Source organism: Ammospiza caudacuta, chromosome 1, assembly GCF_027887145.1.
Source record: "Ammospiza caudacuta isolate bAmmCau1 chromosome 1, bAmmCau1.pri, whole genome shotgun sequence".
NCBI classification, from domain to species: Eukaryota; Metazoa; Chordata; class Aves; order Passeriformes; family Passerellidae; genus Ammospiza; species Ammospiza caudacuta.
In genome coordinates, this window is record NC_080593.1 from 6,858,070 (window position 1) to 6,870,523 (window position 12,454).

The 12,454-nt window shown below is 42.0% G+C and overlaps 1 protein-coding gene across 5 annotated transcripts in view; it reads right to left on the reverse strand.

The window, feature by feature from the left end:
• PRKAG2 (protein kinase AMP-activated non-catalytic subunit gamma 2) overlaps positions 1-12,454 on the reverse strand; it is a 220,269-nt gene that overhangs the window by 17,593 nt on the left and 190,222 nt on the right. For all 5 annotated transcript variants that reach the window (XM_058820815.1, XM_058820878.1, XM_058821050.1 and 2 more), the window contains one exon: positions 12,317-12,426. In XM_058820815.1, coding sequence (XP_058676798.1) covers positions 12,317-12,426 — 110 coding nt within the window. The remainder of the gene's footprint in view (positions 1-12,316; positions 12,427-12,454) is intronic.

A 12,454-nucleotide genomic window follows, 5' to 3' on the forward strand; every position in this document is an offset into this window, starting at 1 on the left:
CTAAAGAAATCAACCAAGTACTTCAATTTTTTAATTAATGAATCCTCCCCAGAACCAGAGGTTACAAGGTCATGGTGTCATTCTGGGAAGAAACACTTTCTGAACTCTGGTTCTCTGAAAATGAAGGACTCAGGCATTGGTGCACCCCAAAATCCTGATCTGGTGATGTGCTGGAGTGTGACATCCTTCCTGTCCTGCCCACACCCCCAAACAGTCTTCCTATGGAAAACACAACACAGAAAGGATGGTTCTGGCTCAAATCTTGACCTGGCACAAAACCAGGACAACCAATTCTTATTTCTGTATCCATGAAATTTGTCCTTGGTCCAAACAACACAGAATTGCAATTTTTGGGTGACTGCAATTTGAACAGATCATGATTTCATATTAGCATCTGACAGGTCTACTTTAAATTATGTGCAAGGGGATCCTCTCCACATCAGACTAACAGGAATAAAAGGGCTTCACAGTCATGGAATCAGCAACCAATAAAGCAGTGGCAAGGAAGGATGTAGAGAATAAGAAGAACTAGAATAAGAATCTGTATTTCTTGCTACATCTATGCAGCCTGACTGCTTCCTCCCTGACCATGAGAAGCAAATCCACCCTCCAGACACCAGCAGATGACAGATCTCAGAGCTGCCTCCTGACTCTGGAGATCCCATCTCACCAATGAACAGGAATAACCATCAGCCATCATCCCTTAACTGCACTGAAACTGAAGAAGCCACATGGGGAAAAACAACAACAAAACTCCAGGGTCACAAGTAAGACTAAATCCACTGGATTTATCTAGAAAATAATTAAAAAGAAAGGTGCCAGAGGTGTTCAACCACCCTGCTGAAACAAGGAAGAGTCTGCCTATACAAACATTACCAAATCCACCACAGGAGCATCCTAATTCTTGAGGAAGACTGAAACCACAAAGAAACCCTCCTGGCAAGATAAATGAAGTGTTCCCACACAACAGCATCACACTTTGAGTTAATGCAGCAAAAGCAGGGAGCTGTTTGGGGAACAGACACAAGACAGGTGTGAGTGCACACAGACCAGCTCCAGCCTGGGGCAAAAATAAGTTCTAAACATTCTTCATAAAAAAACGGGAAAGGACCTCACACTGCCTGAAACCCTGAGCCATCACACAAGGTCAGGCACTGTCAGCTCATGTCCCCAGTCTCCACAAGAGAGAAAAGATGTTCAAGGCTGGATCAGAGCCAGAAGGGAACAGCTAACCTGTTGAGGCCAGGGGGAAATAGCTTTCTCCCAGATAGCAATCATGCAACACAACTCCTCCGGCAAGTTTACAAACCCTGTAATTGATAACCTGGAAGAGAAGCATGCCTCTGGCAGAAAATGTGTGGAAAGCCAACTACAGCACTTCAGGCAGTCTCCAAATTCCTGCTACTACTTCTTTCCCAGACACAGCAGCAGCAAAGAACACCAGCCAGCACCATGCTCAGATGGGTGAGACAGCAAGTCTGATATTTTAGATTCAGAAAAGACACTTCAAGAGAGAGAGTTCCAAAGATATACTACTCAGGATGCTGAGCTTGTAGACAATCCAGAAGGACAAGAAAGGATTCTTCAAAGGCTAAGTTCTTGCCCTGATCCTGCTGTTTGATTTACTTGCAAGTTATTTGCCTCCAAGAATCACAAGAATCTTCAGTTAGGTGCCATCTTGTCTAGCTTTAAAAGACACATTTTGGAAATTCTGAACAGATAAAATCTGCTGAAAAGATACAGCTACTAAGACAGCTCAGAATTAAATCCTTCATAAAAGACAAGGATTTTAGCTTAAGTACAAGAATATTAAACATTTGATGTAATAAAGCACTGAAATTTAGTAAAGAAATACTTTAACTCAACCCCCTGGGCTGGTGTCCTAGACCACAGCTCAAGTGACACTGCTATTGTTGCCTTCAGTTGTATGGCAGAAAGTGTTACATGGTCACCTTTTAAATAAAGTAATAATGCCATTGGTTCTTAATGTTAAAACTTGTCTCTTATTTAAGTGAGGTAATTACAAAGTAAAAACCATCTTCATTCTTATTTGCTAGAACTGCTTGCTCGTGCAAACAGATACTCATCCTGCAGTTTCTGTGGCTGACCAATTTCAGTTGCCCAAAGGACAGCTTGGTGGGCAGCCAAGCCCAGGGCTGTGGATCTGGGCTTCTGTCCAGCACTTTGAGATGTTTCAGTGATGTTCATGCAGACAACACCCACAAGGACCTTGCTTTCTCATGATATATAGTTAGCAGCCTTTGAAGATCTCCACCAAGTCCCATCTCTGGACCTCCAACAGTGTTGTTAATTCTCCAGCCCACAGTGCTGGACTGGCCTGACCTCCACAAACCCATTGTTCAGCAGCCAGAGCCCAAGGATTGCTGCTGTTCAACACCAAGTACAAACACTCTTTAAACAAAGCACTTTTGTTCTCATTAACCATGTCCTAACACACACAACGAGCCACTAAAAATGGGATTTATCCTCCCAAATTGAGTGGTTGTTCTGACATTTACCCTGACCTTGCACATCCACCCTGACTTCACAGCCTTCCACAGGGATTAAGCTGCATCCCACAGATGCCATCTCCCCCCACTAGGATGTCTAGACATTTACAATTAGAAGAGCAATCCTACTTTGTGTGACTGTCTTCTCCAAGATTCTGCCCTTTAAGTAGAAGAGTCACATTTCAGCAATTAAATCCTGGCTGTATCACAGATCACCTCAACAATTGCTGCTATTCCACTACACTGAGCACAACAGGAACAAGCTTTTCTTACTACAGGAATTCATTACACTGTGAATATGCTGAATAAAAGAACAGACTAATTTAGGTTAGACACAGCCTCTGGAGGTCACTGTTCCTGCACACCATTCAAGCATTTCCACTGCAAGTCTGAAGGAGGACAAAGCTTCTTCCAATACAACAGTCACTACCAAGAAAGCAAGAGACCCAGACATAAAAATCCTGTTTTCTAGGTAGAATGTTTGGAAAACCTTGTCCCTTACAGTCAGTGAGCTCCTAAAATAGCTGGATTACTAGGCAGTGAAACCAGAACAGTGGTAGAAGATTGCACCAGAATGCTGAATATATTTTTCCTCACTGCTGGGAAACACTGCAAGGTACACTTCTCCTTACCAGACACCAGGGATTTTACAAACCCTTGCAGAAATGCTCTCCCCAGTAAACATCTGTGAATGAGGGAACCACCTGAAAGGAAAACTGGGGATGAACTTGTTTCCAAAAATTCAGTGTCTGTACAACACTCATGTTTGTTTTACCAAACACTGTGTTGTGGAAACTGTAACTATGTCCATAAGTAACCAGGGGCTTCAGACTTGTCTTCCAGGACTGCCCCATAAGGCAAGGAGGGTGACTGCTGCTGTGGAAATATTTGACTTCATTTGCCTTGCAAAAAGATCCCTGTCCTTGACAAATGGTTGTGAGAAAAGAGCTGTCACAGTTCCTGGTGCTAAAGGGTCAGAGCAGAGCAGAGAATCCTACTGAGCTGAAAAACACAACTCAGCACCACTGCCCTGTGACAACATTCACTGAAAAGGCTCAAAGGTGGCAGAAGTAAGAAACAAAGCTGTGGAACACCTTCAGATATGCCAGAACCAAGCAGGAGGATGATGCAAATCATTGTTCAGTAGCATGGACAGCATTCAAAGGCCTGCCAGGACTTCTGTGCTGTGGCTGCCATCAAAAGGCAGGATGATAAATGTTTCTGTGTGTCACTGGATAAGCCAGCATCAGCCACTTGCCTGAAAGCCCCTAAGCAACCCCAAGAAATGTCTATTTTATCAGATCACAACAGAAAGGAAGAAGCTCCTTCTTACAGTTTTTGGCACAGAGCTCCCATACAAGCAGTACCAGACCTAGCTGATTCCTGACATTTGTATCATCTCTGATTCCTGATGGATGGATGCTCTAAGTGATGTAGAACATTCACCATTTTCACTGGGTAAATTGACAAATTCCCAGCTTATTTTTACTCCAAACTATTTTTAAGGAGTACAAAACTAGAGAGGAGAAATACCTCCAAAAATACACATGCAGACCACAATATCAAACCCAAATCTTTCAAGCAGTCCCTGAGAAACAACCATCCTTCCTAGCGTAACAAAGTACAAAGTCTGACATATGGTTGAAAGGAATTCACATGAAGAAGTCATCCACTCTTAGCAGACTTGGTAAGAGTAGCTGAAGAACTAAAGGAGGAGGTTGGATTTCTACACCAATACGCTCACATGTTTTTAAGTACCATGGAGGATGGTTTCTTCTTGCAAAGGGGGAAAAGTTTTATAATTTCAAAGGAAAACAGCATTATCTCTATCTCCACAACATGAGCAGATGTGGCAAAGTCACTCCAGACACAGACTTTGTCCTCACTGTTAAGGACATGAAGGTGGAAACAAAAGTTACTCTGAGAATTCCTTCTTAAGAGGCCAAACACTCTCATTTCAATAATTCTTACCAAGCAGGAAGACACACAGGTCTCTGTTGTAACAGGGAAATCATCAGGGCTCTGCTGCCACCTTTGTACAGCATAAAACCTGGGCAACCCACACTTCATTCCCTTGGTTCAAGAGTGTTTATGAGCCAAGACTCCTGAATGAGGCAACAGTTTCCAGCCAAACATAAACAGGACTGTGCTTCCTTAAGCAGCATGGCAAGTTCTCTGGCTGCCCAAATCCTAGCAAGTCCCCAAGAGAGGAAAAAGAAAAACCTTCTGCAGGTAAAGCTGATGGCCCTGCTCCATAAGACAGGTGTGTAACACATCTGCCCTGCTGCTCCCTCACATCAGCAGGATTTCAGGCAGTGCTTCCTCTGCACGAGGCTGCAGCCTAAACAAAGCCCATGAAATATTATTTGGGAACACGTTATGAACATATTACTAAGTTGAAAATATAACTTTGCCACAGAGCTCTTTGGACAGTCCTCCTCTTCCTTGCTGTTGACATCACCTTCAAAGAATTTTTTCCTATGAGCTAAGTTGGAATACTCCTGCATTCATCCCTAGATCCCACAATTACCATCCTGATAATACAAAAGCAGAACAAGCTAAATATTCTCCAATTCCATAGGGCAATTTCACTTTGAAGCAATTCATATCGGGAAGCATACTTAACTTGCAATTCCTTTTTTTCTTCCCTTCAAACAAAGTTGTAATGCCCAATCCAGACATCTTTCCAAGTCACAGAGATCTACTGTCCTGTAAAGGAGCTACTTTGAAAAGTTAAAATCTCTCTTCTGGGGTATTTATATAATTCAGTGTTTGTACAAACTGATTTGTCTGGAGAGACTAAACCTGTATGAAGAACAGAACCAAGCATCTCAGCATTGTGACTGCTGCATTCAAATTCATTTTCCAATTATTTTTTCTTTGGTCTATGAATTTGTTAGGAGCATTTCCTTCTATAACAATAAAGACTTTCATCAAGGGACAAGCACTCCTGGACCATATCAAGTAGAATTTCCTCCTTTACCTTACCAAGTAGATTGGAGAAAACATTGGACAAACCTGTTATTAACTGGGCAGCTACACTTGCTTCAACATCTGAAAAACCCCCACCAATAAACACTCACAATCAGGTCTTCTAGCTCAAATTCAAATTCCAGGCTGAATTTTGGAAAGCTTGTATGAAACCAGATCAAAAATTCATTTATCTTTTGCAGGTGAGGGAAAGGGAGCACTCCTGGGTAGAACATGCATTTCTTATCACCATAGCTGAGTAAAATTTAAGATGTGATGGTTTAATATCCTTCAGGGCCAAGCCAAACCCCAGAAGTAACAGGTAGGGTCTCATCCTCAAGCTAAAACCATGCACATATTCTGGATTTCTCCCCTGGGAACAGGTGCCATGCCCACATGCAGAATTCCTCCCCACACCACATGCCCATGGAAAAGGCCCAGTCCAGCCAAAGGCACCAAACCAAGTCCTGCACTGATGCTCTGTGTCAGTGTGCCCAAACTGGAGCTTTCTGCTGCCAGATTTCACACCACAATGGGCCAAGAGGGAACATCAGGTAAATCTGACAGGCAGAGCCAGTGGGATCAGAAGGGCACAGAAATTCCTTCACAAACTAAGATCTTATCCAAAAAGTGGTGATGGGGCAGAGAAGGCAGGAAGAATGATATGTAACTTTCACTCACACAAGCACAAACACCTCACCTACACCCTGTATAGAAATTTCTGTTTAAGTGACACTATCATTCCAGAAAGGAGCACTTCCTATTGATTTTGAGAGCTGCAGGAATTAAACTCCTATGCTTGTGTACCAGCAATAGGAGAAGCTCTGAAAAAACACAAGTCTTCCCATATGATGCCGCTGATTCCAGCCTGATCTCAATGAAGGGAGCTTTTATGCGGCTGCTCCACTGCCTCAGCCCACATGCTGGTTAGCAGCTAAATTAGCTGATTCTCTTACAGTTCTGTGGGCAGGGTAAGCAAGGAGGGGAGCTCAGAAATGCAGACAGCAGCAGCTCCATCAGGGAGAACCTCAGTGGCAGCTAAGGAACAGACAGGCAGTCCCTTTGTAGAGCTGTGTGACAGCAGAGCCAGAGTCTGCCCTGTGGCTCTGGGAGAAACCATCCTGGAGCGTTATTCCTGGAAGCCTGATTTATCTCATTACCCTGGAGAGAGGCAACACCCCAGTCAAGAATGACCTGGAGAGAATCAGAATAATAAATCCATTTACTGAATAGTCAGCCCAAGGAAGAGAAATATAAATCCTCTTCCATTCTTCTAATGTTGAATCTATTGCATGCTCTGTAGAAGTTACAAGGTGTTCTTACTGCCAGCTGATTAAAGCACTAAAGAAGTTTCCAGAACATTGTTTACATGTTTTTTTTTTAGTTATGTGGTAGAAAATTATTTGAGCTCTTTACTAGACTGACATGTTCTGACAAAAGCCTGCATTGGTGATAACAACATCTGGTCCATTAACAACTTAGCTAATTTCATTAAACAGACAGGTTAAATAATTTAACCGAGTCACGCAAAGATTTCTTCTGCATACAGAAGGAAAAAGAAGGAAAGAGTCTTTAGGATTCTGAAAGCTTATTCTGATGACTGTTTCTACATAAACATGATTTTTATTAGTTTATGAAGAAGTGCTGGACAAATGCTTTAAAAACAGTTTCAAGGTCATGGTGAGCAAAAGTTAAGTATGTTTTATAACTAAAACCCAAATTTACTTGTAACAGGTAAGACTAAAATTTACTCAACGATTAGATAGAGCTTTTGACCCAAAAAGAGCTTATGCAAACTCCACAGGACACAGCCACTACATTTGCTAGCAGAACATTCTTGGGACTAGAGATTGCTGCTTGATACAAAGCAGGGAATCCCCATCTAACACTCACCTTCTACATTACTCTGCAAGGGTTAATTGCTCTGTGCTAGAAAACAAGCTAATCCTTCTCATCTTTGTGTAGTCTGGGCAAAACCACAACAAATTAATACATTTCTTTCAAGGTCAGACAAAAATCTGGCCTTAAGAAAGCTTTTGGAGTTAAGCTTCTGAGATTGCTATAAGCTAGGTAAGAGGCATTTCCTTAAAAAATGCTAATACAGTTCAGGATGGGGTGGGGAGGGAATGTATTGGCCTCTAGAAAAACCAGATGCATGCAGCAACAAGGAAAAACTGAAATCCCATTAGATTATGTTAGACAAAGTAACCTGGCAGACAGAATGTCACCAAAGTGTTGTATTTCATACATCTTTTAGTTAACTAATACAGGAATTGTTTTGTTTGCCACCAAAGGAAAAGATCAGATTGCTGTGTCACTGTATGTACCTGACACAGGTCAAAACCAACAAAAAGAAAGGAAAGGCAGCCCTGGGTGTCCCCCCAGATCATCTACACCCCAAATGACAGTGCTCACATGCTGGGCTGAAGACACAAGCCGGTGACCAATAAATCTGAATTCAGCTCAGTGATTTCCTGAAGTCTATCATAAAGACAACCCAGAGCCATCTATATTTAGCATAACTAGAATGAAAAAGAACAGTCTTAGAGCAGCCCTTCAAGGGCAACCTCCCTAACCCCTCCTAGGGGCTGTGAAGGGTTTATCCTCCTGTTTACATCTCAGGAGATGTGTAAAAGATGAGAAAGTTTATCCACTCTGAGCTGTGCACTGTTGCAACTTGCCCAATTTCCCCATCATCCACAGAGTCAAATTTCCAGACTTCACAGGAAAGCTCATAACATCTAATTGTCTCCTGACTCCCTTCCTGGTCAGATCAGACTGTATGAAGTTGCTTTCATGTGTGCCAAGCAAAGACAGTATCTCCCCTGGGAAAAGCCAAAGGCAGAGCTTGTCACAAACAGGGAGCACTCGTGGGTCACAGGCAGGGAAAGGCACAGCCACGAAGCTCAATATTATTCCATAAATATTTATGAGGAGCAAATTAGTATTAATAAACTGAAAAGGTGAAGGAACAGTCCACTGTCAGCCTAAATCAAGAAAACTGAGGCAGCAAGCATGTTCCCATCTGCCTCTTCCAGGGCTCAGATGGGCCAGGCACCTCTCCAGGCAGGCAGAGCAGAGACAGATCCTGGTTTGGGGAAGCTCCAGGTGAAACCTCACTAAGGCAGACTGAGCAGGGCTCAGCACACTGCATTTATTCAGTGATGGCCAGCAGAGGTGTGTAGCCACATTTCTCTTCACAGAGAAAAGCAAAGCACAATTCTTCCCAAGAATATTTCTGGGCTTCACATTCTCTGAACATCAGAGGAAGAAAACACAATTCTTTTTTGGAATGGAAAGAAAACACAATTTCTTTCAGAAATGAAAACACAGTATCATTTGCTGTGCCTGTGTTTGTGCAAAAGCAGAATGCAATGTGGAGACAGTTTACCCAAAGTCATGGTATTTGGTTTCCTTGGCCTATCAGGGCCAAGAGTGTGTGTGGTGACAGTAACAAAATTCAGCACAGTGTATACAGTTGTGTACAGAGTTAAGAACTTAACAGATTCAGTTTTAGATGTATAGAATAATACAGTATAATAAAGTAATTAGCCTTTAATATAGTATAATAAAGTAATTAATTAGCCCTCTGATATCAGTGGAGTGCTCCTCATCACTCCTCCTTTGTCAGGGCCCTTGCAGCATTGCCATGGGGGTGCAGGAGCCCCAGCCCAGCTGTGACAGCCACGTGCAGTGACAGAGGACACAGAGGACACACAGCAGCCTGTGCTCTGCACGCTGCAGCACACAAGAGCTGCTGGAACCAAGCTCCCCACACCTTCTGACTGACACACAACAGGGCTGAAGAGGCTCTCAGCCCCTTCCTGCTCTTCATTAGCTGCTTTTTCTGCTATTAAAGCTTTCCTTCTATTCATAGGGTAATGGCACCTCAGCCTTCCTTCTATTTCCAGGGTAAGGGCACCTCACCATCCCCTCTCTAAGGGCTAAAACAAGATTCCCTTTGAAACTTCACACTAATTCCCTCACAGACACTGAGACTAAATATTTACTTTTATGAATCAGTGTTGCTTCAGTGGTATGACTGGTGCCCTGTTATATAAGGGTAACATCTCCAATTTTCCCCCAACTAACAACAGGTTTAGAATACTTTCCAAAGTATCTCAGGAATCATTTTCCAGGGTAGGAACATGTGCTGTGTGCTGTGATCGCTGACCAGCAGAGGGAGATGGGACACTGCTCCCAAACAAAAATCCAAAAATCTGGAATCTTTCAAAGGATGAGAACACAACCCAGCTCCATTTTTTCTTCTTCCTCCACTGATGATTACTAACTTATACTAAGGGAGGCAAGAACTGAGCTCCTAAATTGTGTGTTTTAGTTCTAATATCCTGAATTCAAATCACTGGAGAACTTTTTCAAGGCATCAGGTCTTTTTTTTTTGGTGGTGTTTTGTGTTTGTTTGTTTTTATATTAGTGAAACACCGATGTGGGTAGGAAAGAAACAGACCCAAGAAAGACAAATATTCATTTGAGAAGATTCATGGACACTGAAGAGTGTCAGTTTCAGAGCTGTGTTTTCAAAGTATGAACTGTTACAAAGTCCTGAGGTACAGGACAATAAGTAATTTATACATTAAAAATTAAAATACAAGGAACAGTTTAGAAATTTTATTTGACCACCCTTATTGGGCTAATTCTCCAATATGTATTTATTCTGCTATTTTAGACAAATAAAAAAATGCTGTTCTATTTTCAAATTCCATACATGTTTGTGCACCAGCCACACCAATCAAACTGAATGACCACAATGTATTTTGAAGACACTGATGGTGGCACATGAACACAGGGTGCCAGGTAAAGAACTAAACAGAAATACTGAACAGAAATATTTAAAAGACCTCCTAACAGTGTAGGCTTGGGAAGCATTCAGATTTCCCTTCTTAGTGTTTTCTTAAATAGTTCTGCAAAACCTGCTAATAAGCTGGAAGATAGTGCCCATGCTGGAAGAGGACTCCTGGCTTTACAGTATTAATTTAATACTGTAAAGTATTAAAGTATTAAAAGCAAACTTTAATTTATAGAAAAGTTTATAACTTTATAAATTAAAAGTAATGCAAATGGATTAAATGTAATAATGCAAAGTCAAAAAAATGCAGTTCAGAGGGGAAAAAAAAAGCTCCTCACCAGCAATACAAACTCAAGATTTGGTCCATATTTATTGTATACTACAGTCTGAATGAACAACTCCAGACCTCCCTTCCACCACCACTGCTTTCAAATACCTGCAGAAGCAGACTGAGAATGAGACTCCAACATCACAGACTTTGTTCTCCTCTTGCTGCAATCCATGACAATCCTCAGGGATGCCAAATAAGACAGGGATTTTGGTGAAGTGCTGGTGGGAGGTTTTCCATCACCATTAAATCACCTATTCTCATTTATGGTGCAAACTCCCAAGGCTCACTCACTGACAGTTTCCCCAGGTGTTACCTCACACTGGCTCACCCCCTGGAGAGGAAATTCTCACTTCTTGACATTAATAGCATTTCCTCAGCACAGCTCCAGCTATGAAAACTGGTACCTGGCATGATGTCGTTCACCAAGAGATCTGGAGACTCCAAAAGGAATCAGTGGCCTGCCCCAATGGCCTCAAGATTAACTGGTAAATGGAATAAAGAACATTCATCTCTCCAACTGCAGCAGTGACCCAGAGGAGCACTGACAGTGCAGGTTGTGGGTCATGCCCACTGCAGACACCAACTCCCAGCACAGTGTGGGGAAAAAATATCTTCTGGAATGAAAAGGAGGCCAACAGTCTTTGAGAAGAGCTGAAAGAGTGACAGTGAACCCCATCACCCTAAATCTGATTTTTCAGGTTAAAGAGATCTAATTTTTTTACTCAAGAGCTGACAGTCATCCTCTCTTTCAGGCAGAAGCAAGGAAACACTGCAGAATCTTCCCCTCTCTAAGATGGTGAAAAAGTCAATGTAGATTTTCCACCTTTCAGATCACAGCCCTCAATCCAGCACTCTGTACAATTATCTGATACACAAGATGGTTCTGTGAATGTTTTGGGACTGAGTATCTGTTACATGGCTGCCTCTGACTGTAGAAAGCTGAGGTCTGAGTAGCACATTCCAGACCAAAATTACTACATGGGCTTAGTTAAGTCAGAATTTGAGCATCTTTACAAGGAAAAACACACTGAAACAGCAAGAAACCAAAGCAAGCAAAAAAATACCAATTGCAAAATCCAGGAAACAAAGAAAGCCACAGCTTTCTGCCACACTGCAGAACAGATTAGTCTGTTTCTATAGCAGGCAGCTAATGCCTTCTTTTGGCAAACAAACTCTTCAGACAGAGCCAAGAGTCTAGCAGATGATTTACTGATTAAATGCAAAATGAGAAGCTGAAAACAAAAATTTTCTGGAGAATGTAATAATTTGCATAATTAAGCCATCCATTTGAGCCCTAAACTGTCTTATCAGTATAGCAGGAACAGCCTCACAGCACCTGGGTACTCCTCAGCTGTTACAAGGATCTTACACCAAATGTCTTTATGAACATTCAGGTAACCATGAAGAAGCCAATATAATTTTGGGCTCATCTGAAATTTTTGTTTTTAGATAAAGATTTCAACTGCAAACCAGGTTACATCCCCTCTTTCTGTTCTGCTAGGATGTCTTCCCCCAACTCCTCCTCTGGCACAGCATGAAAGACACAGCAGAAACAATATAATTTTGTACAGTCAAAGCACAGCACGATGGCAGTGCTTCTCTTCAAGAGATCAAATTTCATTTAACAATCAGGAAACACTCATTAAAAAAAATAAAACTGAACTGCAAGCAAAGGCAGACTGAAAGGAGGATACTCACTTGTAGCGTAGTGTCGAAAACAACAAGCTTAGAGCTTGTTGGAACAATGTCATAACACTTGTGTGACCTCATGAATCGCACATAAATGTCACTTTCCGATTCTTCAAGTGCTGCAAGTAAAAACATTGTGTTGTTTTA